The 27,234-nt window shown below is 41.7% G+C and overlaps 1 protein-coding gene across 2 annotated transcripts in view; it reads left to right on the top strand.

Annotated features, from left to right (window-relative positions):
* cfap299 (cilia and flagella associated protein 299) overlaps positions 1 to 25,098 on the top strand; it is a 100,648-nt gene extending 75,550 nt beyond the window's left edge. For both annotated transcript variants that reach the window (XM_015960234.3, XM_054730400.2), the window contains exons 5-6: positions 19,116 to 19,245; positions 24,881 to 25,098. In XM_015960234.3, the coding sequence (XP_015815720.1) occupies positions 19,116 to 19,245; positions 24,881 to 24,973 (223 nt within the window). In that variant the 3' untranslated portion in view covers positions 24,974 to 25,098. The remainder of the gene's footprint in view (positions 1 to 19,115; positions 19,246 to 24,880) is intronic.
* The last annotated feature ends 2,136 nt before the right edge of the window (positions 25,099 to 27,234 follow it).

Genomic DNA, 27,234 nt, shown 5'->3' with positions numbered 1-27,234 from the left:
AATGTAATATTAAAATACGGATTATCAATTTTATTGAACCTTTAATATTCGACTGATGATGAAACTCGGTACTTTAGGGAAACAACACTTTATAATAATTTGACACAGAGGTAAAAATATAGTTTATAAAAATCTAATTATTACTATATTTCTACAAATATGACGATGCAGAACAAATGATTATAAATGATGAGTCATGGTGATATCAACTAACACTGAATGAACAATGAAAATATGATCTGAGATGTTGTGTTAATAAACCTAATTAAGTGTTTTAATTGTGACGTCTGGGTTGTAAAATAAGTCTGGCTGAACGTTTACGTAGGTTTAACAAATGATCAAAACCATCCAGCAGGCGAGAGACTACAATCAGCCAGCTGGCAGGAAGTGGAGTCGGCCAGCCTGCCGAGAGGAGTTGACTTCTGGAATCTCAACGGTCGTAGCGTCCTTAGAATTTGCACGACTGACCGATGAGATTCATCCCGGGTGAAAGCTGGCGATCAGATGATGTTTGCATCTGTTTCAGGCTTAGCAAATAAGATACTTAGCCTTGAAAAAGGATGGTTCTGCTACTGACCCGGTTTGGCCAAACTGGGCAGTTTGCTTGAACTTAATTTTAGCGGAAGTGCTACTTTTATTAACTCTTGTTTATAGATTTAGACAAATCAGAATCAAGTGTAAAATGAACGTTTCCCAGGATCCCTCTGACAACAATCCTTTCTCAACACTTAGAAGAGGCTTATTTCATTCAATATGAAGTCGTTTAATATAGTAATATTAATGTGTTGATAGATATATATCTGATGATAAATCATTATTAAATTCAACAAGTAGACTCATTCGTGGTTTTTAGGATCTGAAATAAAGCATCATTTCCTATGCTTATTCATTCATTACTGTGAAGCAGTTGAGGCGTTATTAAACCACTTTAGATAAAATATTGTAAATAAAACAGAGTATGACTGTAAATAACTTGAAAAGTTAGGAAATCATTTTTATGAGAGAAAATAAGATATTTCTATAAAATTCAAGTTTCGATTCAAGTTTATTTCTAAAGCGCCAAATCAAGAGTAGTCGTCTCAAGGACCTTCACATAATAAACATTCTAATACAGGTCAGTTCATTAAGCCAATCAGTAACAAGTTTCCTATATAAGGAACCCAGCAGGTCCCATCGAGTCACTGAAAGAGATTTAAAAGAGATTTAGATAAATGTCTTGTCTCCTGTAGAGATGTCAACCTTGGACATGTAAATCAGGAGATATTTCATTATCGCCTTCTCCCGGTGTCAGGCCAACACAACCCGTGTCCTGGGCAGGAAGTTAGCTTCCGGCATACTGATGAACCAGGCTGTGGACAAATACATGAGCTTGACTATGTTACAGTAATAAGAATGGCCTGTGTTTGGATAGCACTGTAAAAGAAGTAAATTTACATCTAATTAAGGACCCGCGAGACATTAAGGTTCCATAGTGAATATAAAATCAATCTTACGGACCCCTGAGTTATTTAACCAGAAGATTGGATCTTTTTATTGCAGGGATTTTGTAACACTTTGTATTAACTGAGAGACAAGAGAAGAGAGAGACCTTTAAAACGTTTAAGATGATTTATTTCTAAACAATTTAAACAATTTTAAACAAGACTAACTCTACTCTAATGATGGATGATCTGGTGTAATGAGACGTGAGATGAATAGTGTGTGTGAGTGGTGTTATTATCAGAACTCTCGTATCCGGAGAAGCAAGTCTGAATGATGTAATGATGTTCTGCTTCTAGCTATGATCAGAGTTTGATCGGAGTTTCAAAAACACATGAGACGCCATATTGTTGCTCCACACATACCCATTGAAATGAGACTTCCGTACAGATCCATGCCAGGTCCTCGGACCCTCCTTTGGCACTGGAGCTGATGGAACAGCGTCAGCAGTAGGACAAGTCTTTGGATCGTCCCCAGGTAAAAGCGACAGGTGGTTCACAGGGACCCTCCTTGGGTCAGTGAGTTCAGCTTTTATTCTGAAAGGAATCGTTGCTTGGTTGGTAAAATGCAACAGATTTTATCCAGCTTGTTGGTTCTCAGCTTACAAAGGGAAGTCCGGATGGCCGGTCCGTTACTTCGCTTAGCATGCGGTGAACTCCAGTGAGATCTCGAGAAGTGAACTTAAGATGGCGTTGGAACTGGTTTTATTAATCTGGATGTTTTGATTTCTGGTCGAATCAAAGTTGGCAGATTTATAAACACCACAGACACTATGCCATGCTTCAGAAAGGAAGGTTCTGATTGGATCAGTAACAGCAATGTGTCCTGCGTTTACATTACGTGTATCAGCGTGTCTAGTGAACTAGATTAAAGTCATTTACTTATTAAACATATTAATCATAACATTGTTATTTCACAGATTGGTCAGCATTATATTATTGACTAACACTTTGTTTGATTAGCTTTATTAAAATTAGAGTTCTTTGATTTATTAAAGGAAAAGAGTCCTTTATCTTCATTCTTCTCTTGCTGGAAAGAAAACTGTTTTAGAAGCAAATACATGACCTTGAGGCTGTCTCGTGCACTCGAGTACTGTGTCAGAGGCATCTGTGGAGAGAGGTTAAATAACCTTGGAGGAATAGCTCCTTCATCACGTTACAGCACCTTCTTAAGGCTCTACAGCCCCCAAGGTGCTTCACAACACAATCACCACTGACCCATTCACACATGCTGGTGATGTCATTATTGAGGGCAGAGCTCTGACCCAAGACACGCAGAATCACACGCTGAAACAGGTAAATGGAATAACAAAAGATATTTTATTAATGAAACTGGAACAGAAGGTGCACTGGGAAGTCCAGTGAGGGTTAAGGCCAGGTACTGGGTCTGAGGGGAAGAGCAGTGTGGGGAGAGTCCTTGGTATTGCTGGGTGAAGGGAGAAAATGTTGGGACCCGGGAAACGAGAACAGGGGAGGGTCTTCTGGGCCGAGGGAGTGGTGGGAGAGTGGGTCGGTCGGAGAGGAGGAAGGATGTGGTCCGAGGTGCTTCAGAGGGTATTGAGGTTCTTCAGCAATGATCACAAGTGGAAACCTGAGGCAAGGGAAAATTTGCTTAACAAAAATCCTACAACAATAGTTCAATCGTACACCACCTAGGGATGTTTCTCTGTTGGCTGGAACTACCCAAATTGTAGCATCTTCCGGCGTCGTGTTGTGTCTCAGTCCTCCTTTTAAACTCTGACCAGGTGACCCCAGATTGAACCCAGCTGGTGGTTCTCCACCACTCCCACCTGGAAATGAGCTCAGAGATAGGTTACAGTGGGGAGGACTCGCCTCAGACCATGACAGGTGAAGGTTCTCAGTCATCCAGGTCATGGTAATCCAAAAGGGTTCATATGAAGGCAACTGGAATTCTTTGGTTTCTTGAAGACGTTTCACTTCTAATCCGAGGAACTTTGTCAGTTCTGACGGGAATTAGGGGGAGCTTGAGCTCAATTAGCGTTAAACAACAACAGACAGCTACAGCTTATAAGCTTGACTCTCCCATAATCCAGTCAGAATTGACAAAGCTCCTTGGATGAGATGTGAAACGTCTTCAAGAAACCAAAAAAGTTTCTTTTGGATGACCCATTTACACACTGGGGGGGGATGAGCTAAGATGTAGCCACAGCTGCCCTGGGGCACACTGTCAGGGGCGAGGCTGCCGAACACAGGTGCCGCCGGTGCCTCTGAACACCAGCAGCAGGCAAGAAGGGTTAAGTGTCTTGCCCAAGGACACAACAGCAGCATTCTCTGGTCCAAGTCGGGATCAAACCTGCAACCTTCTGATTAATCACTGTATAGAGTTACTGTTTAAAATGGTCTGTCATAATTCAGATGGCAGTCATTTTTACATTTGTCTGTCAAAACAAGATCAAAGCAATGGAAACGTTCAATCTGCGTACATTTTACAGTTTTTCTCGATTGCTTTAACACTCTAAGCAACCTTTTGAACTCAAATTCCAAAACCATAATGCTATTTTTCACTAAGCACACCCATTTTCCTGAACTATACACTCTGCTCCTGGGGAACTCAATTCCGGGCCTGGAGGACGGGTATCCAGCATGTTTTAGTGGTTTCTCTGTTCCAACACACTTGATTCGGTGGTTGAATCACCTGTGCGGCAGCTAACCAGGCTCTGCAGAAGCCTGGTGATCACCGGTGTGTTGAAACAGGGTTAAAGCTAAAACGTGCTGGATACCGGCCCTCCGGGCCTAGATTGGAACGCCCCTGCTCTATTTCCTGCTTTAACACGAGTCAGATTTGGTGAACGGTTACTGCAAAACTCTACACACAAACAAAGTGGTCTCCAATGAATGAATGTCACTCGTTTTCTGGAGAGTAAAAGCCCTAGTGTTTCTGCTTCTGGGGGCAGAAGTTAGCTGGGGTGGGGGCAGAATTATGAGACATCTCTCCTCTAATTGGCTAACATCAACGTATCAGATCAGGGATCGCTATCGGCAGATACTCAAATGAAATAACTCAGACTGAGAGCAAACAAATGTGATAGGAACATCCCTAGCTGTCATCCTCATATCCACGTGTTAGACAGGCCAACACACACACACACACACACACACACACACACACACACAGTCTGGTCTAATTAACCAGCAGCACGCTGCTTCCTGTCACTCCAGATGTGCCTAGAGCATCTGATGTCTGTCCTGTTCAGCAGCATCTGTTAAAGCTCTCCAGCTCTCCTCCTCTTAACTCTTTTGACCCCATCAAGACTTGAATGATGTAAGACTGAAATCATTTTCTTTGTTTTTTTCTCTTTGCTGCATTTTACAGAATTCAATGATTCATCTAGTTGTCGTTGTCGAACAACTCTGATGATTCAGCATTTAAGCAACCTCTTAAATGGATGTAGAAAATAAGCCTTTTCTGTCTTACACGGCCACACTGTGAGTGCGTGCGTGCGATGATAGATGGAGACTCTGGATGAAGGACCAGCTCACACACATGCCTCCTCTGAGCCAAACCCACGTTGCCTCCACGCTCTGCCTCTGCGGTGCACCTGTGTGTCTGGCTTCATTCTCCGCTGTGAAAATATTTGCACTTCTGTCCTGTTTTATTAACTTTTAATACAAAAGAGAAAGTGTTCCAGCTCCAGAGGTGATTTGGCAAAGCCCGGTTGAAGCATTGTGTCCGAGCTTTCACGGGGCGGTGAGTGGACGCTTCATCATGGTGGAGTTCATCAGCTCTAAATTTTGGTAAGCGTCGTCCGTGTTAGTCTCCACACGTGGCACACACATACTTCCTTGGCTGCATCCTCAAGGTTAAATCTAGTCGTGCTGTTGAGTTTCAACTCTGATTCAGAGCTCATCAGAAACTCTTGGTTTCCTTCTCCTGTTTAAATCATTTAGACCTAATATTTCAGGTAATTACTGGAATACTAAAAAAAAAGTGAGAACATTAACACCTCAACTTTCCCAAGCCTGTAATCACGTCATATAGCAGCAAGACTTTAAATCTGGGTGAAGAACTAGTCTGTTTTTTAGGCTGTTTTTACAAACAGTGTTTGACCTTCGACCCTTCAGTCAAGATGGGGTTAGACTCTGGAGCGACAGTCAAATGGAATCAGGGAAACACCCACATCTGTCCCTGCTTCCTCTAACACATCTGGCTGGTGTGAGTGTATGTGCATGTGTGTGCATGCAGACATGCGTGCGTGCCCACGAAGGACATGTAGAGCTTTCCAGAAGAGGTCCCAGTGTTAGACTGGGTTCGGTGCAATGGGTTTAACTGGTCCTATTTGTTTTTCACCTCAGAGCAAAGTCATCACATCACATCCCTAGTCCTGTTTGGTCCTTTAGTAGAGGATCACAGTGCAGAGAGACAGTCTCTCTTTTTGAACCGTCTTAACCCTTTAAGCTCCAAAGTCGCAATTTTGCGACAAGCGTCATTGCTGACTTTAAAGAGGCATTATGGAAGTTTGACAGCCAAAACATGTATAAAAATAATAAATGTCTTCTTCATACATTCTCCTGCAATGCCCTGGTCCTGTAGAATGAGCCCTGGCATTTTTACTGTGATTGCCTGTTTTTCTGTAAAATCACAGAAAAAGAGAGATGCTCGGGTCGAGCAGGCTGCTTCATGCGCGTTCACGCTCAGGCATCGCCCGTAGCATTTGCTATCCGTAGCTTTAGCAGCAGAGAGAGAGGCAGTGCCACTTTGTCGCTGTTCCTAACGCCTAGTGACAAAGCTAGCTACATTTCTGAGGACCCTTAGCTACTTTCTGTAGAACTTTCTTCTAGATATTTCCTGCAAATTAGCAACAAAATAGCCATTTTCACTCCGAACCGTTCTTTGAACGTTGTTTCAGCTGTCATCAAGGATATAAATGTTACACATACTGTGAATGTTACTAGTGTGTAGCTCACCTTGTAAGATGTCTGACTCCCATGCTGAAGACTGGGGTTTGATTCTGGATGTGAACATAGTTTATTTAGAGTTTCCTTTTTACATTAATAGTATATTTTTTTACAGTAAGATGCCCAAATTTTTATTTGAGACTCGCCGAACGGCATTGAATTCACAGATAAAAAAGATGTGGGTTCAACTTTCATTTTGGAACAATTTTTCAAGCAAGGGAAGGGAATGATCTGAGCATGCAGGAGGACTGACCCATCTTAAACCTTTGTCGGCTGTGCTGAAGAGAAAGGTACAGAACCAAATTATTTAATTAATTAGCTGCACGTTCTCCTGTTCTCTGTCCTCCGGGCCACACACACACACACACACACACGGGACTGTCTCAGCTGTTATTTTCGTTAAGGGGTGTGCACGTACAGCATGCGCGCCTCGTGCACGAGCCTACTATTGAAGCTGCTGTTACGCTTTTGGCCTGAGGGGGCAATCGCGAGCATAAAAATTAAAAATTCTGTAAAGTCCCTTTAATGAGCCACAGCCACAAATATGATCCCTCATGAAGTTACTACTTTACACCAGAAGATAGTGGAGATGTGTAACTTCAGGCTGAGCAACACTTATGGGTGTGTTTATATGGAAAGTTTCTGAGTTTTTAGGGTTTGAAAAACACCTCCCGCCGAGAGATTCCCGGTCAGTGAGAGGACGAGAGGCGGTGCGCAGTACAAAGAGGGTGAATTTTAGAGGTATCCCGATTCTCGGCAGGTGTGGTCTTTGTTGACTGATCTCTTTGTGTGGTCACGTCTGACTCAGATTATGAAGCAGAATATTGACTCTGGTGAAAAAATGCACTCATCCAGCCGGAACGATTGACTCTGCTGCAGAGCGCAGCAACAGACAGCTGGTGCTGCAAGAGTAAGGTGTATGGAGCTTACAGGCTCCAAACGTTGGATTTGAAGTTTGCTTCACCGTGTTTGGGACATGGTGGATGTACAGTATGGTTGTATCATCTGCATATACACTCGTGTCTGCTTCACTGCATGCAAAAGACACATCATTTACAAATATACTGTGTAATAAAGGACTCTTGGGGAATCCCACACAACAGAGTAACAGTGTTTGACAGACTACTGTTAGATATAACACATTGTTTTAAACAAGTAACTGCTCATATAAATGAATAGCAGTCTTTTTAAGACCAAATGCTGATAATTTCATAAGTAAAATGTTGTGATGTACAATATCAAATGCTAATCCAGAAGCACCACTTCCACCAATAACTTCCTATCACTTTATCCCAACCATTCATCAGTGAGAGTGGGCAGTGCTGTGCTGGTAGAAAAGCCTTCTCTGTAAGCATGTTGAACATCAGAGTAGACACCATTCTCACTAAAATAATGGTGAATCTGTTTAAACACCACTCCCTCCATCAATTAGCCCAGAACTGGTAAGATACTGATTGGCCTGCTGTTTTGCCCTGTTAGTGGTTCTGTAGCATTTGTAGACAAAGGCATAACTTTTGAGATCTTCCATCTACCAGAAACATACGTTAAATGTGACATAGAGGCTTTACTAACAATTTAGCTGCAATGTTGAAAGGTCTTCCATCCATGTCATCAACTCCACATTTGTCACAATTTAAATGTATTAGCGTCTTTCCATTTCATCTTCCACTACATGTTTGAACAACATATCTATCTATCTATCTATCTATCTATCTATCTATCTATCTATCTATCTATCTATCTATCTATCTATCTATCTATCTATCTATCTATCTATCTATATGTACATACATGTATATATATATATATATATATATATGTATATATATATATATATGTATATATATATATATATATATATATGTATATATATATGTATATACATGTATATATATATGTATATATATGCATGTATATATACATATATATATGTATATATACATGTATATATACATATATATATATGTATATATATATATATATATATATATACATGTATATATACATGTATATATATGTATATACATGTATATATATATATATATATGTATGTATATATATATATATATATATATATATATATATGTATGTATGTATATATGTATATATATATGCATGTATATATATGCATGTATATATACATATATATGTATATATACATGCATATGTATACATATATATGTATATATACATGCATATATATACATATATATGTATATATACATGTATATACATATATATATATATATATATATATATATATATATATATATATATATATGTATATGTATATATATATATGTATATGTATAGACATGTATATATATGTATATATATGCATGTATATATACATATATATGTATATATACATGTATCTGTATCTGTCTGTCTGTCTATCTATATACTGGCATTCTTTGACATACATTATTTTATTTTCTGACAGTTGTTTACATGCTACAGGCGTCTCATCCCTAATTGCTCTCACCTTGTCTGAGTAATAATCATTAAAACAATTACCAATTTCAGAAGGTTTAGTTACAAATGTCCCGTCCACATTGATGAATGATGCTGTACTCGTTTTACTTCTACCCATAAGTTTATTTATGGTCTTCCATAATTGTTTGCCATTTGTACCATACGGCTAAAATTAATTCTGATAATATTAATTTTCTTTTGCCTATTTAACCCTGTCACCCTAACCCATAGTGCCCGATAAGCCTCCCAGTCTGCAGGCCTGCCTAACACTACAGCTACCCGTTTCTTTTCTTCTCTAACTTTCATACTCTGCTGTAGTTCAACGTCCCACCAGCGTGATCTTTTAAGTCTCACTGATGCTCTCCTTATTGGAGCATGTTTATCTCAAACTCCTGAAAATAATTAGCAAAAGTTGTCTAGAGCTAACTCAGCATGTTTGTGTTCTAGTACCTCCCTGCACATCACTAATAAAGTCATCCTCAGAGAAAGATTTATACATTCCCCTCCAAATCACCTTCGGGCCGGCTTTTGGGATGTTTGATTTAAAACTCAGGGCAGTAGCTGTGATCACTAAAACCAACTGGTACTGATGTGATATTAAACCGTTTCTCAACACAGTTTGTGTAAGTGTGATCAATTCATGTTGAGGTTGTTAACACAGCCTGATTGGTTTTAATTCTATTTAACAAATGTACTTCCTGAACATGATTACAGACAGAAGCTGTATCCACCAGAATGTTCTTCATAGAGCAGTCATCAGAAAACCAGTCAATGTTCATATCTCCACATATAAACAGCTCACTATTCATATCAGAGGCCTTTTGAAACATAGCGCATGCATTATTTGAAAATTCTGTATTTGAGCTTGGCGGTCTGTAACACCAACATGCCAGTATGGGTTTGTGGCACGGAATCCACAGTGCTTCAATGCCAGGCGTGCCGAGATCATTTCTTATTTTAACCGGAATATCACTCTGGATGTAAAACGTAGTACTTTCTACCCTTCTATAGCTACAGCCGAGTCCTCTACCTCCAAATGTGTCTCTGTAGCCACCAGTATATGGATAGCTGTTCCAGACAAGATAGAACGTCATTCACAATCTTATTTCAAACTGCAGATGTTCAAATGAGCTAATTTTAGCCCCTGCATCACTGAAATACCCACTGTACATTTTTTATATCCACACATTAAAAACTACAAATGCATAACAATAAGAAACTTAATGGACTGATGGTTAATATTATTGTCAAATCAGTAAAATAATGTCCTCAAATGCTATCAGAACTTGACATATGTTCTAATTTACAGGCAGCAATAAAGTTAGGAAATTAGATTTGTTTTCTTTGGGATTTTAACAGTTTTCACTTGTTCCTTTCAAGACTGAAATATTTGTTGTGCATTTGACTTGAAACCTTATCAGCAGCCAGTAAAATGCTGTTAGAAACCAGCTGAATGAAGACCTGCTGTTTGAGTCCAGCTCCTCTGAGTCCCGTAATCAGCCTGTTGACATTCCTCTGGAAAACCAGCGCCTGGAGATAAGAATAGAGCCTAGCAAGCTGCGGTAACTATGGAGAGTGAGAGAACACAGCACACGTCAGTCATGGTGAATGCATCGTGAACCAGCACAGAGAGCACCGTCACACTTTCCACCAAAACCCAGATTCTTAGACTTTTACAGGTCCATGTGTCTGGGTGTGGTGCCATCCATCTGCTGCAGCTTTCTGTGTAACCAAATGTGCACCGACTGGGAAGTGAGTTACCCTGGTGACCATTCATATAGGACCGAGAAGGACACGGTTCCAGTAAACACACTCAAACAGCATATGAACCACATCTTAAACTCAGCTTTTCTTTTTAAAGCAAACTTTATCCATATATTCAGGTTCTTTCACGTTCATGTCACCTTTGTCCCTTTTGTCTTTCAAATGTACGTGGTTCACTAAAAACGTTAATGTGTGCACAGTTTTTAGTGTAAATAGTGAGTGGAACTGTGTCTGAGCTTGTTCACAGAGAGAAGAACACCTTTTATATATAAGCTTCGCTTCAATTGGGATCTTGTAACTGGGTCACTGCAACAATCTATTCTGAACCAGCAGCTCTGTTGGGGAAAAGAAACCAGAGCTTTGGTTTGGTCGAACCTTATAATTTCATGCATCAGTGTGTTTGTCTGCACAGCCTGGTCTGTTCAGACGAGGTATGCGTTTCCTGCAGAGGAAGTTGACAGCTGCAGGAAACAATTGACCGATGGCTGAAACATCAGTGTCACGTTTTCTGAAAAATCTAGCAGCAGAAATCCTGTCCATAAAGGTTATGAACAGAATCGGTGACAAAGGGCAGCCTTGGCAGAGTCCAACTCTCACTGGGACCGAGCCCGACTTACTGCTGGCAATGCGGACCAAGCTCTGACACCGGTCATACAGGGACCTAACGGCCCGTATCAGAGGGCCTGGTACCCCATACTCCCGGAGTACCTGTCAAAGGCAAGGGACGCGGTCGAATGCCTCCTCCAAATCCACAAAAACATGTAGACTGGTTGGGCAAATTCCCACGCACCCTCCAGGATCCCCCTAAGGGTATAGAGCTGGTATATAGCACTGGTTTTCCTGTGCTTACATTGGGTTTAAAAGGTCAACGTTAAAGTTTCCACATATAAAAACTATTTTCTGATTGATTACTGATAACTTTCCTTCCTTCCACTGCTTCAGTATTTGAATGAGTCCCAGGTGATCTGTATACACAACTTATTAGAACGGGTTTCTTTTTTTCTCTACTGATTTCAACTGTGATACATTTAATTCCATCCTCCCCTACAGTAGTCTTACTTTCTACCACCGTATAGCTGACTATTATCCAGTACACCCCCACTCCTCCTGCCCCCTTGTGGTTCCTGTTTATAAAGTTTGCTTCATAACTGAAAGTCCCTGCTGACGTTATGGTTGATCCAGGTCTCAGAGATGGTTATTGGTGTTATTAAAGTTGGGGTTAGGGTTAGGATGTTTCCTGCTTGCTGCTAACATCCAGGTTGAACTGATCGTCAGTGAGGGACCAGCAGTTCTCACTGAAGGAGTTATTGTCTTGGCCGATGTTAGGGTAAGGGTTCGGGTTTTCCACATCTAGAGGTGCATGCTCAGTGAGCTGAAATGTTCTCAGCTGTTGTGTCAGGAGCAGCAGACCTCTGAGCTCTGTGAGGGTTTCCTGTGTTCTCCACTGAATGTTGTGAAGGAGTGATTCATACATCAAGATGGTCATCAGTACTTCTGCAGCTCCTCGACGCTTTTGACAATCAGGACTTTAGCTTGTTCTGGTGTTCCATTTAGCTTGATAAAATGTTTCCGTTGTTAGCCCAGGTGCTTTGGATCTTCCCTAATCTCCTTAAGAAGCGTGCTTTTCTGGCGATATCTGCATTTATCATAGTCAGATGCTCATTAACATAAACATCTGACCCTCCCAGCTTCCGTCCTTGTTTTAGAAGTGCAGACTTCTGTTTTCTGTTTGTAAACGGAATGATGGGAGCTGGGTTGTCGCTTGTTTTCTTCCTTGGAAGAGGATGGCATGCCTCAATGCTATTCCAGTCCACTTCCGTTCCTTTAGACTGGAAAAATCGAACGACCGGTTGTTCCACAGAATCAACGTCCTCCTCCCCTGGTGCTTCTCTGATGTCAGCGATCACCGCCTGAACAAACGTCCGGGGTTCGATGTAAAGCCCAGTCACAATCACATAATTCAGCCGTGTGTCGCACCAAATCAGCCACCCTGTTTTCTAGCTCCGCCAGACGTCGGTCTTTTTCAGCGTTCCAAATCCAAAAATAAAATCCTGGGATTTCCTAATGCCCTCTCCTTCCTCTGCTGTCAGCATCTTTTTTGGCCCATTTTAACCTTCGGTGGTTTTCACCTGGTTTTACTAACTTTAGGAGTCAACCTGGGCTTTTAGCACTGAGATGAGTAGAACAAACGTGTCTACTTCCCAGAGTGTAGTGTTAGAAAATATCTACGTTAAACATGACTGACCTGGAAAACTTATTTATTCATATTCATACTCTGGCCATTGGAAAGCGCCACAGGGACAACTAATGAGTTGCCTGGACTTCATGTAATTCTGTAAAAAAGAAGAAAATATTTTTCATGGCTGAAATGTAAACGTGTGTTTGAAGAAAACATCTTGACAGAAGCCAAAAAGCAAATATTTGACAGATGGAGGCATTCCTGCAGTTTAAATGCAAACAATAGTTCATGTATTTGACATAATGGGGGTCATTAATACCGTACATCTGCATTATAGCTCCAGTTAAGCGTCACTGCACATGAAATATGTCCTGAAGAACGCTGGCCGTGTTCCACCACATTTATTTACAACTAGCTTCTGCAGTTTCAGCTCCTTCAGCTTCCCAACACAGCGGTCCTCCTCCCAGAAACATCCTTCCTGAGGTCCTACTCGGTTGTGGGGCTGCAGACTCAAACTCGCGAAGATTCAGTTCAATTCAATTCAATTTTATTTATATAGCGCCAAATCACGACAAGAGTCGTCTCAAGGCACTTCACATAATAAACATTCCAATTCAGGTCAGTTCATTAAGCCAATCAGAAATAATGTTTCCTATATAAGGAACCCAGCAAATTGCATCAAGTCACTGACTAGTGTCAGTGACTTTACAGCAATCCTCATACTAAGCAAGCATGCAGCGACAGTGGAGAGGAAAACTCCCTTTTAACAGGAAGAAACCTCCAGAGAATCCTGGCTCAGTATAAGCAGTCATCCTCCACGACTCACTGGGGATCGAGAAGACAGAGTAGGCACACACACACACACACACACACACACACACACACACACACACACACACACACACACACACACACACACACACAGAGACAAAGACAAAGTAATGTGTCTATAGTTATATTGTGATTTCTTAGTAAATATTCTATTTGGTGAGAGAGAAACTTTATTGTATTTATCCTAGTGGGTCTATAATTGATATCCGGTTTTCTGGAAATTTGGGAAGACGGGAGCGATTGGAGGGCGAAAGTAGCAGAGACGGAAGTAGCCATAGCCGTGCTGAGGCTAAGCTAACTGGACGAGCAAACTGTTCAACACCAAATAAACTGCGTGCGAACTCAAATGGTTCCCTAAAAGCTAGGTGGAACAACAGAAAATGTGTGTTTTAGCGTGCTTATGTGCTACAATAACTCAGAGATATCCTAGTACAGAGAAATTAAATCAGTTTTATCGAGCCCCAAACAACAAACAGCTACACGTAGTTCAACACTGAAAACAGGAAACAGGAAACGCCTTACCACCAGGTGCAGCCAAGTTAAGATCCAAGGCACTCCGCCTTCATTTACTCTGCCTGACATGCAGCGTTTTGTTAGTAAAAATGTTAACAGCTCATGAGCCATACAATTCATCACTAGTACCTGGGGATTGCAGGCGTATTTATTACTTTCTGTAACAGCATTCAAAGACTGTCAGCTATGGGAGGTTTGCCGCTTCGCCACACGCCGTAGAAGTCAGCTCTTTTATTTGATGAGTCTTCTTTAGTTTGTGTCAGTAATGGTTGGATCTGGTGGATTATCATTACTCAGTTGAAGAGAGCCATTTGTGATTTAGTCATGTTGGGCACCTGCATGAATCCTGGACAGGCCCCCAAATATATTCCAGTGCATAAAGAGAGGGTGCTGGGTCTGGAATATTTGAAAGATGGAAAACAATATGAATGTTTGTCCTTCTTTTCTTATAAGATGCAGCAAGAAACTATTGAGAGTGATTTTTAGAAGTCATGCTGAGATTTCCGTTGCATCAAAACGTCTCTTCACAAGGTAGTTAAAGGCACTTTCACTCTCAGATGCTTTTGTCATTTCAGATTAAGACACTGCTCTGTTGTGAGTTTGCGCTAATCAGATGTTCCAGGCAGGTTTTTTCTTTTGGTTTTTTTAGCTCCTTTGTGCCAAGTACATCTTAAATGAGCCAATGAGAAAAAAACATTGGCCTCTTGTACCATTTCAGTTCTTAGCAACATTTTCTTCACTTTTGTCACAAAAATTGGATTTTGTTTGTTAAATTTTTTAAATTATTTTATTGCAAAATGTAACGCCTGTAAAAGTTCTATAGAAATGTTAGAAATCATGTAAAACAAATTTTTCACAGAGATGAGTTAAATGTCAGGTTTTAACATGTAATTTGATTCATTTAGACACTGCTGCTCAGTCTCAACTCGCTTATTTAATATTACGTTTTATTGTTTCTTCTAGACAATTTCTAAACTTGAGAATTTTGTTTCCTAATTTTTAAGCTTTAATAAAGGTTTTCAGCTCCCAACACTTTTGCCAATAATGGAAGAATAAACGCCTAAAAATATGAGGCTGCCTTACTCTAAACAGAAAGAAAATCTACCTAATCAGGAGGAATTCCTGCTACCTCAGCTACTAAGAAATCAAAACATCCTGAAGTTGAAGAGAAACTGTTTTATTCCAAATCCCTTTTCCTTCAAATTTGCTGAAAACTGAATTCCTCTGCTGCCATGAGAAAAATGAGGAATCTTTAAAGCAATGTAGATTCTTGAAATTAGTCAATGATTTATTTTGAAATCGAAACCATTCTTTGGTTTTACCTGCTCATTAGTCACAGCTTTACGCTAATGCCTGCCTGGCTTGGTGAAATCTAAAACGGTTTTCAGAAATTAGAAGCAGCCTTTCAACCTCATGCCCCTTTTTTATATACAAGATGCTCAACCATGAAGCTTGATTCTCTTCATTTCTTTGTTTTGTCTCAAAGAATAGTCCTCTGCAGCTGTTTACTGTAAAAAATAATGCAACGTCACAACCTTAGAGTGGGGTTTGTGTGTTATTATAAAACCTCCTGTTGAGTGAGCCTATAAATGACAACGAACCAAAAATATAAAATACCACCGTAGCGCAAGCTGTCCTTTTTCTAACAAAGATGCTTTTAATGTTTTATCTTTTATTTTCAAAGATTGTATTAGTACTTTTATTTAGTTGATTTTTTGATATTGTCTGTTTTTTTATCTCTGTATGCCTCCATTTCTGTTTATATAAAGTCAAGACAGCTTTATTTATACAGCACATTTCCTACACAAAGGCATCTCAACGTGCTTTACAGCAATAAAGACAGACTAAACAAACACAGAAATGAACAATGGGATTCATAAATATGACTAAAACTACAAAGTTTACATAATATCAACTAAACATTGTGAAGAGAACTAAATGGGATCAGCCAGGCAATGCTTAGTAGGTGAATTCACTGATTAAGCTAAAGGTGTAAGGAGACTAAAACGAAGGCAGTAAAATCTGGTGCAATGAACTACAAAAAACAATTGCTGAAAATGAACAGATTGTCAATGTTTTGAGTTGGTAAGAAGGCTAACCATGAATTACAATGAACTAAAAACATTAGGGTTGCAGGAATTAAGCAGACCAAACATAGAGCTGTGAAAACTGGTGAAATGAACGACAATGAATTACAGAAAACAGTGATGACTAGAGAACTAGCAGAAATTCTGTAATTTGGGTAGATAAAAGTGCTAACCAGGAATTACTGAGTGCAAGACGACTGTAGCTAAGGCAGTAAAAACTGGTGCAATGAACTGCAGACCAGAACTAAAGCTGTGACACTGGTACTAAAACTAACAATTAAAACTAAGAAAGATCAGGTAGGAAGGGGTAACCAGGAGTTACTGTGTGTAAGGTTTCAGGTCCGGGGAGGCTGAGCTGGCTTAGAGCAGGAGTTCGCTTGTGGCGTGGCTGTAGGACCCAAATGCAGAGTAGCTGATTTTGGATTGGATAGAGCATGCAGTTTAATATAGGAGCTGCGACACAGCACTCAGAGGGAACCAAGACTGTGTCGCAGTTGCGGAAATATGAATAGGCTGACTTACTGTGAGTAGACTGTGTGGATGAGTGACATATAGGTCTGGATGGATGGTGAGCCTGAGAACTTGGTGCAAGGTTCGAAACAAATGATGACAGAGTAATGATCCGGTGGGGGGCACTTCTGTATATAGAGTCTGGATGATGACGTAGTCGGGCTGCGCCGGTGTTACAACCCAATGCAAGATAGGGGTGCAGAGGAGAGGAGACAACCGGCTTGAGTTGGGAAAAATGAAAGACTCGGGGGCAGGGAGGCGCAGCCCATACGTGACTGGGTTGACGACCCTTGGGACAGGGAAAGGATCCAGGAAACGGAGTGCGAGCTTGCGGGAGCCTACTGGCATCCTCAGGTTGGCGGAGAAGAGCCATGCCCAGTCACCCGGTTGAAAGGAGGGGCCAGGCTGGTGGCGATGGCAGTGTTGGCGGGCATACCCCGCGTTGGTCCAAGTGATTGTCGCACATGCTTGGATCCAGGCAAGGTGTTACCTGTGGATCAAGGTCCGACCAGCCAGGACCTCCACTTCCGGTTCCTGGTGGTTGAAAAGTGCAGGTTGGTAGCCATAACATGTCTCAAATAGGGACATCCCATTGGCCAAGGAGACATAAAGACTGCGTGACGACTCAGCCCACAGGAGATAACTTGGCCAGGTCGACGGTTGGGAAGACACAAAGCAGCGTAGGTATCGTCCCAGTTTCTGGTTTGTGCACTCTGTCTGGCCATTGGTCTGGGGGTGGTAGCCAGAGGACAGACTGGTCAAGGCCCCAACCAGATGACAGAACACTCTCCATAAGTGCAAGGTGAATTGGGGTCCCCGGTCCGACACCACATCCTGAGGGAAACCATGAAGCCGCACCACCCTTTGCCCCTTTGGGGAGGTCTCGGGTGGTAGTGACCGGTTAGGGTAATGAAGGCGGTCTTCCACTCTTCCCCTTCCTTTATGTGTACCAGGTCGTAAGCACTGCGAAGATCCAGTTTGGTGAACAGAGCGGATTAGGAGATGGACTCCAAGGAGATGGTAATGAGGGGAAGAGAGTGAAGATCACGGATCTTTATCTTGTTTAGCCCTCTGTAATTTATGCAGGGGCAGCGATCCCCCTTTTTCTTCCTTACAAAGAAGAACGCGGCCGCTCCCGGTGCGGTGGATGGGCGGATGAATCCCTGTCGAAGGGCCTCGTTGATTTAGGAATCTATCGTCTGGGTCTCCGCTGGAGAGAGTGATTACAGATGACCTCGAAGAGGAGTTGTTCCAGGTTACAGCCTGATCTCCAGGTCATATGGTCGGTGTTGTGACAACCTGGTGGTAGGGCGCTTAGCAAAGACCTGGGCCAGATCATGATATTGAGGAGTGACGAGCTTCAGATCCACTTTTCCAGGTGGAATTGGGTCAGTTCAGGGGTCCCGGAGGACTCGGTGACCGGGAGTATGGTGCAGTGTGGGGCAGAAGATGTGGTGGCTCCAGACGGGTTTGCACCCACTCCGACCCGGAGTTGCATTTCCCAGCCTTAGTGGGCACACCACCCGGCAGTGGCCCATAATATTGATTAGACTAAAGGTGACTAGAACTAATGCAGTAAAAGCTGGTACGATGTACTACAAACATTGATGACTGAAATTTGTAACCAACACAAATTCAATACTTTGAATATGTAGGAAGGTTAACCAGGTGCTACCAAGAGTAAGGCGCAGAAATCTAACGTAATATAAATGAGTAGTGTTCAGCGGGAAATGGCTAAGTATGTATCAGTGTAACTGGTACTGGCATTATCCTGTTACACAGTAACATCAATGCAATATTCAACATGTGTTCAATACTCGTGCAATACCAGATGAACATTAGTGTCCCTTTTTTGTATAGTTCTGGAAACACAAGTTTCCCTTTTATTCGTTGGTTTTAGTGGTTGAAGGTTACAATAATAGCTCACTGCCTTCATGTGTTTACCTGTAATTCCTGTTATTTTTTATCTTCCTTTTTTCTAAGTGTTGATGCTGCTGTAGCAAGTGGATTTCCCCCCTGTGGGATTAGTATTCTATTCTATTCTATTCTATTCTATTCTATTCTAGTCTATTCTACATCTGTGTGTCTGTTCATACAAATATATGCTGTTTATTTATTGCTTTTTTGTAATATAATAATTTATTTATCTTTTTTTCTTCTTCACTGACTATACTGTGTGTGTTTGTGTGTGTGTGTGTGTGTGTGTGTGTGTGTGTGTGTGTGTGTGTGTGTGTGTGTGTGTGTGTGTGTGTGTGTGTGTTTATTTCCAGATTTCTCTCCTCATGGTAACAAACGTTGTTTTGAAGCATCTAAAACATCCTAAATGACTCAATTCTAACATTTTTGTTCCTCCTCTTTCAGTTACTACAACTGGAAGACACAGGTGTCCACATCCAACTCCAGCACCAACTTCCAGGTGATTTATGATGACCCAAATGGGATTCTCTTTCAACACAAGAAGGACAAAAAGATTCTGAACGTGGATCCTTTGGTACGTTTTCTCCTCCTCTTCTCCTTCCTGTTGTCCTGCTTTGCTTCTAGCCCCAGATAAGATCCACTCACCTGTTCCATCGCTGTGGAGATGTCAGATATTTGTCAGTGGTTTAAATAAAACCAAAAAAAAACTTCCTTTTCTGAGACACTCAGATTTCAGAGCCGCTGAGGGTCGCTGAGGGTCGCTGTTGGGCGGTGGTGGTGGTGGTGATGGTTTTGGTGGGGGGGGTATTTGCTTTCCACCTGCAGAAAGAATGAAGGATCAGTGGGTCTGGGAGACAGGTGCTTCCTCCACACAGACTGGAAAAATGACGGCTGACAGGGATGGCTTCATTCTCTCTCTGGTTTTCCTCTTTGCTGGGGGGTATGGATGTAGTTGGTGGGGCTGAACTATTTTTGAAATTGCAGACAGAGCTGTGGGGACTGCGTTTTTGAGGCCAAGCGCCAAAATGGCAGCAGAGTGTTCAAGCTGTGGTTGAGCCCCGCCCCGACCAGGCCGTCTATTAAAAACAAGCAAAGGCACAGGAAGCCAGACACATCAAACCACCCGTAGACCCAGAAACCCAGCCCGCTTCTGCCCAGAGCCATCCGTTAAGAGCTCCAGCTGCTGAGCCACCCTGGAACAGAGCCGCTGAAAGCAGCCACGGCTTTAGACCTTCGTGATGGCGACTCTGTGTCCTGGCCAGAGAGGTGGCTCCAATAAAAAAGTATTCAATGAAGTGTAATATTCCATAAACATATGGATTATCAGTATTACTGAACCTTTAATACTCGGTTGATGATGAAACTCGGTACTTTGGTTAATCCAGGTTTCTTACTATATTAATGATAAAAGACTTTATATGAATGGTGACACAGTGATGTTAAATGAGACCATGAATGAACTCTGATGTTTGAGTTTTCTAAGTGACTCAGAAAGGTGTGACGTCTGGTTTATTAAACACATCTGGCTGTTTGTTGGATGTAATTTAACAAGTTATTAGATTAATACCAACCACTCTGACATTGTTGTTTACTCTACACACCCTGGATCATGGAAGCTCTGGAGATCCGGTCTGCAGGTGAAGCCGCCTCTCAGAGCGAGTGAGTGGACTTCTGATGTATCTGAAGGTCGTAGACACGACTGGTCAGAAGATACTTCCCAGGTGGCTTCTGGTGGATGGGTTCATGTCTGATGAGTGGGTTGAGTAAATGATAGTTGTTGATTCGTAAGGATGGTTCATGTGCTGCTGAAGTTATTCCATCTGGTTGATTCCCCAGGATGGTCATTTAGCACGAGCTGTGAGCTTTGGAGGAGCTCTGACAGAACTGGTTAAAATATGAAGTGAGTTCACTTTTAATGAAATGGTTGTTGATGAACTTTGACCAACCAGATCTGATAAATGTGTCCAGGTGTTTACCACGACCCTCAGCCACTCCCCTTTCTGAGACGCTTAGAAAGCTTATTTCACTTCATATATGGAGAGGAGATGCGCGCAACATGAAGAGCGCAAATATTAGATAAAATGTATAATTGCCGGCAGATCTGGTCTTTGTTGACTGATCACTTTGTCTGGTCATGACTGACTCTGATTATGAAGCAGATTGTTGACTCTGATGAAGAAATTCACTCATCCAGCCGGGAAGATTGACGCTGTTGCAGCATCAGACAGCTGGTGCTGCACGAGAGGTGTGAGGAGTTTACAAGCTCCAAACGTTGGGTTTGATGTTGGTTTAACCTTCTCTGGAGCGTGATGGATGTAGAAATGATGGTAAAAACACGCTAATGTGACAGACGTAGCAACAATGTAAAAAGAGCCGTAAAAAGAGGCAGATGCCGATGCGTTATATATGGAAGTCAACTGTGCCACATAATCATAAAAAAAGTAAAATATAAAACTTAAAAAGAGCTTTATTTATTTATATATGAATTAAAACTTTCCAAATATTATGAACATTTCTAAATAACATAAAAATACGAAGGAACATCTGTTGGTCAGACTGAAAAGTTTGGGAACCACTGCAAGTTAATAGGGTTGGGCATCGAGCATCAATTGGAACCGGTGTGTATGTGTACGTACGTGTGTGTGTGTGTGTGTATGTGTTTGGTACATCAGTTCAGTTCATTTTTATTTCAAACATTTCACACATGTATCATTACAAAACATATTTTCATTATTTGTTTGAAAATGAGTAGGCAGAAGTATTAACTTATTTATCCCTACCCCCAAGTTTTACCTCTTATTCATTTAATTTTCTTTCCATCTTAAATTAAACAAACCACCTATGAGAAAAAATTATGTATATAAAAAAACAAAACAACATATGGAAAACAGAGAATGTGTAAATTTGCAGATTCACCAGTTATGGAGAAAGAAGATAAACGAAACAAACCAAAAAAACACTGAAAAAGAAGCACAACAGCTTCTCCCTGTACCCCACATTATTAATTATTCTAGTGGCCTTTTTCTGTATTATAGTTATCGTCTGTATGTTACTTTTGTATGTGTTTCCCCAGACCTCTACACAGTAACTCATATATGGCAGTAGTAATGCACAGTATGATATGTGCAGGGCTTTCTGATCCAGTATATTCTTTGCTTTCCCCAGGATGGCAACGAACCGTGCCAATTTCCCCCAAACATAAGTAATGTGTGGCTTCCAACAGAGCTTATGGTCAATGATCACACCAAGAAATTTAATTTTATTTACTCTTCCTAAATATACATTATCCACACAAATGTCAATTTTATGTTTGTATTTTGGTTACCAAATAACATAAATCTAGTTTTATCTAGATTCAATGATAATTTATTTATATCAAACCACTTTTTAATATCGTTAATTCCTGTGTGATCATCTCCAAGACCTGTGGCAATTCCACACCTGAACACAGCATATTTGTGTCGTCTGCAAATATTACAAACTTAAAATTTTTTTATACTCTACAGATATCATTTAAGTACATAATAAACAATTTGGTCCCAGTACTGAACCTTGAGGTACTCCACAAGCTATATCCATCAAATCAGATTTGTATTCATTTATTTGTACATATTATTTCCTATTCCCTACATAGCTTTTTAACCAGTCCCCAACGATTCTCCTAAACCCTTTCCATTTGTTTAAATAGAATTTCATGATTAACAGTATCAAACGCCTTTTTTAGGTCTAAAAAAAACTCCCAAGTGCATATCTCTTATTATCCATACAGTCCATGCATATCTCTTCCATTAAATCTATCAGTGCCAAAGCTGTTGATCTGTTGCTTCTGAACCCAAATCGGCTATCTGTCAGTAATTCATATTTTTCCACTAAACCGTCAAATCTTTTTATGAGCAGTTTTTCCAGTATCTTAGAAAACTGGGAAAGTATTGACACTGGTCTACAGTTTGTAAAATGATGCCTTTCACCGGTTTTGTAAATGGGAATAACTTTAGTCACTTTCATATCCTGTGGAAAAAACCCTTTTTGAAATGACAAATTGAATATATATGTTCATGGTTTTACAATACAATCAATGACTGTTTTTGCTGTTACTCCAACTATGTCATAGATCTCTTTCTCTTCCACTGCTCTAAAAAATATTGAGCTTTTATTCCTTTCAATATTTTCACCAGTGTCCCTGGAACTTTGTCCCCCCCAGTTTGAAAATCCTATCTGCGCCCCTGGGAGAGAGGTCCAGAGTCTGGGGGGCACAGCAGCAGATGATCTGTCACCTTTGGTCTTTAGCCTGGTGCTGCACAACCAGTAGGCTTTGGTCACTGGACCTCAGGGACCTGCTGGGGGTGAAGTTACTTTCTCTTGTTTCTAACGCTGAACCTCTGACCCAAAGGGAGTTAGAAGCTAGGCGCTGCCTCAGCTCAGTGTGGAGAGTGGCTAGTTTTAGGGTAGAGAGGTCATGTGATCCAGTCAGTGTGTGTGTTTACTAGTGTTGGATTGTGTTCATGTTGATAAACTAGAGTGCGTGAAGACTGTACCAACTCCAGCCTGTCTGGACATCGAGTCCACGGGTTTCCAGATCAGAGGAACAACGCCTCTATCTCCGTGCCTGAATGTGTTTCTGCAGCTGAAAAGACGGACTTCTGTAGCCCACATCAGTCGGTACCGGGACAGGGAGGTCCGTGCTGGGCTCCAGAGACCCGTGGTGGGGTTTAAAAATTAAATGTGGATTTCTGGAGCTCAGATCACCGTCAGAACCAGGTCAGAACCGACCACCAGCAGAGACTTGCTGCTCAGTTGGCCAACTGGTTTCCGGGTCAAAACCAGATCAGAACCACTGCCTGGACCACCAGAAGAGGATGCGCAGCTTTTAAAGGTCCCAGCTGGACTGGCTCGCTGGTGTCTGGGTCGGATCCAGCCCACAGAAGCCTGCAATAGCTCCAGAACCGGATGACAGACGTCTCTCTCTCTAAGCTAAACTAGGTTAGGTGAACGGATATTAACGAGTATGAGACCGCTGACAGACGCTCTTTAGTATCAATATTATATTAACGGAGTGATACTACTTTAATTGTCTGGTACATGATAGTAATCTGTACTAAATTGTGATGCTAGCACACAAGGTTACGCTAACATGGTTAACTCAAGCCCCCCCCCCCCCCCCCCCCCCTTCCTGGTTTATAGGGCCTTACATGGACAAGCACCATCTTCCATTGGCGATCTTCTTAGTCCCTACTTTGAGTTGCATTTTTTTGTATGAAAATTGCTATATAAATAAAGTTGATTTGATTTGATACACCCCCAGCAGGTCCCTGAGGTCCAGTGACCAAAGACTGGTTTGTCTGGTTGTTTGGTGATTGGTTGTGCAGCACCAGGCTAAAGGTCAAAGGTGACAGATCATCTGCTGCTGTGGCCTCCAGACTCTGGACCTCTCTCCCCCTGAGCCTGAGATCAGTGGACTCAGTGGTTTCCTTTAACGTCACCTGTTCAGGTTTTGGTGGGACCTTCATCACCTCCCTCTCCTTGCTCTGCTCTTTCTACCTATCCTTGTTCCTACTTATTTGTGCAGCAGTAGCTCAACAGGTTGAGCGGGTTGTCCAGTGGTCGGAAGGTTGCAGGTTCAATACCGACTCCAGACAGAGAATTCTGCTGTTGTGTTCTTGGGCCAGACACTTAACCCACGTTGCCTGCTGATGGTGGTCGGAGGGACCGGTGGCGCCAGTGCTCCGCATCCAGCCCAGGGCAGCTGTGGCTACATCGTAGCTCATCACCATCAGTGTGTGAATGAGTGTGTGAATGGATGAATGCTACACTGTAGTGTAAAGCGCTTTGGAGTCCTTACTCTATACAAGTGCGGGTCATTTATTCCACCTTCCTCAGGATCCACTGATTTCCCTCTTTCCTATTCACGCTCTCTCTCTCTTTCTTAACATTTTTAATCACAATTGTCTATTTTTTGCTCATTTTTAATATATTTTTAATCATTTTCTAAATTCTTTTTTACATTTTTTGTTTTTGTGAAGCGCCTCGCGATTTTTAACTTGAGAGGCGCTATAGAAATGATCTTGTCTTCTTCTTCTTCTTCTTCTTCTTGTACTTTGAGTGAAAACTACCTGCCGTTAAAGAATATTTGCTGTTCTATGTCTGGAGCACCGAGTTGCTGCCGTTGTCTGGATTAACCTGCTTGGTTCTGATTCTGTTCCGGCTTTCAGGTTCCTCCTGGTGAGGACTCCACCAGGACGCTCATACAGTCAGACCTCTACACCCATGTTGTCATCTTGGACCACAGCATCAGAAGCATCTGAGCTTCAGAGACTGCTGCCGGCACCAGTATTCATGCTGGTGGGAAGTGGAAGCCTCTAATTTGACTGGGTTGCTGTGAGTTTCTCTGTATCGTGCATGCCATCTGGGTGGAGGTACTGCAGCTCCCAAAAGCCTCCCGTTAACTGATGAATCCCAGAGGAAGTAGCGGATGGACCGGAACTTCTAGTTTCTCCTTAAATGTGTCTATATTCCTTTTTTCTGCATCGGATTTCACATGTTCCTAGTTTCAGGGGTAGAAACCTGCTCAGGGACCCCGGGCCCATCCACCTAACATGTTTTGGGGTGTTTGTCTAAACAAATTAAAGGCGTGAGAGCTTTAAAAGATGATGGGGCGGTGCTTTTATGTCCTCCCCTAGGCTGCGGTAGCTCCAACTGGACTGGAAGAGTGGGTAAAGGGCTTAAAGCATTCCGCATGTTCCCAGATGCAAGGCAACACTGAGCAGGACATCAAAGCGCTCCATCATCTACATATTAGTCAGGCACTGACACGCTTTAATGCAGCACGACTCCACGAATCATCGGCTATTGGGAATAGTTTGAAATATGAAGAAGTTTACTTTTGTGGGTGAAACTGAAACCAACAATGGAAATGAAGACCGTCAGGAGCGTGGTCATAACTCAGGACAGGACCTCTGCTGTGTCTCAGACACTTTTATTAACCTTTTACTGTTCAACTCAAGGAAAAAGCAAACAATTTGTTTTATTTGTTCTTTGGGGGCAACAAATGTTGGAATAAAAGTTCTTTTAAGGTACTAATCATGTAAAAGGTAATAATAATATTTAGTTTGTTTGCAGACATTCTCATGTTGTGTTGATTTATTTGTTTAGTATTTAGATAAGATCATTTATCTGTTAAAGTATGAGATCTACCCCGTTCAAATCAGTATAATTAGATGTAGACATGAGAACAGGGATCCTGGATGGGCTGAAGGGTTTCTGCCTGTGTGTGTGTGTGTGTGTGTGTGTGTGTGTGTGTGTGTGTGTGTGTGTGTGTGTGTGTGTGTGTGTGTGTGTGTGTGTGTGTGTGTGTGTGTGTGTGTGTGTGTGTGTGTGTGTGTGTGTGTGTGTGGATGTGTGTGTGTGTAAGCGTGTGAGTGAGTGTGTGTGTTTTGTGTGTTTGCGTGTGTGTGTGTGTGTGTGTGGTTACATGTGTGTGTGTGGTTGCATGCGTGTGTGAGTGTGTGTGTTTTTTTGTGTGGTTGCGTGTGTTTGTGTGTGTGTGTGTTTTGTGTATTTGCGTGAGTGTGTGTGTGGTTGTATGTGTGTGTGGTTGCATGTGTGTGTGTGTGTGTGTGTGTGTGTGTGTGTGTGTGTGTGTGTGTGTGTGTGTGTGTGTGTTTGAGAGAGAGAGAGAGAGAGAGAGAGAGAGAGAGAGAGAGAGAGAGAGAGAGAGATAACAGTAACTGTAGCAGAGGAGAGACTTTTTAAATTGTTTTTGTGTCTAAAGGTGTTTTTTTAAACATTCTTCTTTTCTGTGTTTTTATCTGAGGAGAAAAATCTTTACTTTCTTTATTGTTTTTATTCTTCTACCTTAACAGCAGATTTTTTACAGAAATGTGAGGTAAAAAGCCAAAATGCAAGCACGTTTGTTGTCCTGTTGTATGTGAGGCGTGTTGAACGACCCCCGTGACCTCATCAGTTCAATTGTCGCCAGTGATTTTGCAGTAAAATTGGAGTTAAATGGTTATAGCCCCTTCATTTTGTTTATTGGGCTTTTAAGCCGTTGGGGTTTTGACTGAAGCGTGGTTTTATTAGTTTTGGGGCCTGACTTGCCACTACTACGCACCATGAGGTAAAGAAGTGGTTTCACACTAAACGGAGCTCCCAACAGCTGAGAAATGATTCCATCCACTAATGAAAACTCCATCTGACTTGAGCGTGATGTTTGAGCCACAGGGGGAATTCTGGGTCAACTTAATAAATATAAATGTTTCTCATCACATTTACATCTCCTAACCTACACAGCACATCTGGCTGTTAAATCAACACTAATCTGTTACGTTTGACACTGCTCCTGAGTGTTTTTGGTCCCCATCTGAACAGGCGTTAAATTAACTCTTTCATTGACTCTGAATGCAGTTCCAGGCGATTCTCATCACTGCTACTTCCAAACACCGGGGGAGTTTTGACAACTCTTATGAACTCTGTTATTTTGACACAGCTGATTTTACGTATTTGTAAAGCGCCTTCTTAGGGATCTACAACCCCCCAAGGCAATCCACAACACCATCATTCACACACT

This window comes from Nothobranchius furzeri, chromosome 10, assembly GCF_043380555.1.
Source record: "Nothobranchius furzeri strain GRZ-AD chromosome 10, NfurGRZ-RIMD1, whole genome shotgun sequence".
NCBI lineage: Eukaryota > Metazoa > Chordata > Actinopteri > Cyprinodontiformes > Nothobranchiidae > Nothobranchius > Nothobranchius furzeri.
Note: the sequence above shows the minus strand (reverse complement) of the source record. Positions and strands in the feature narration are given on the sequence as shown.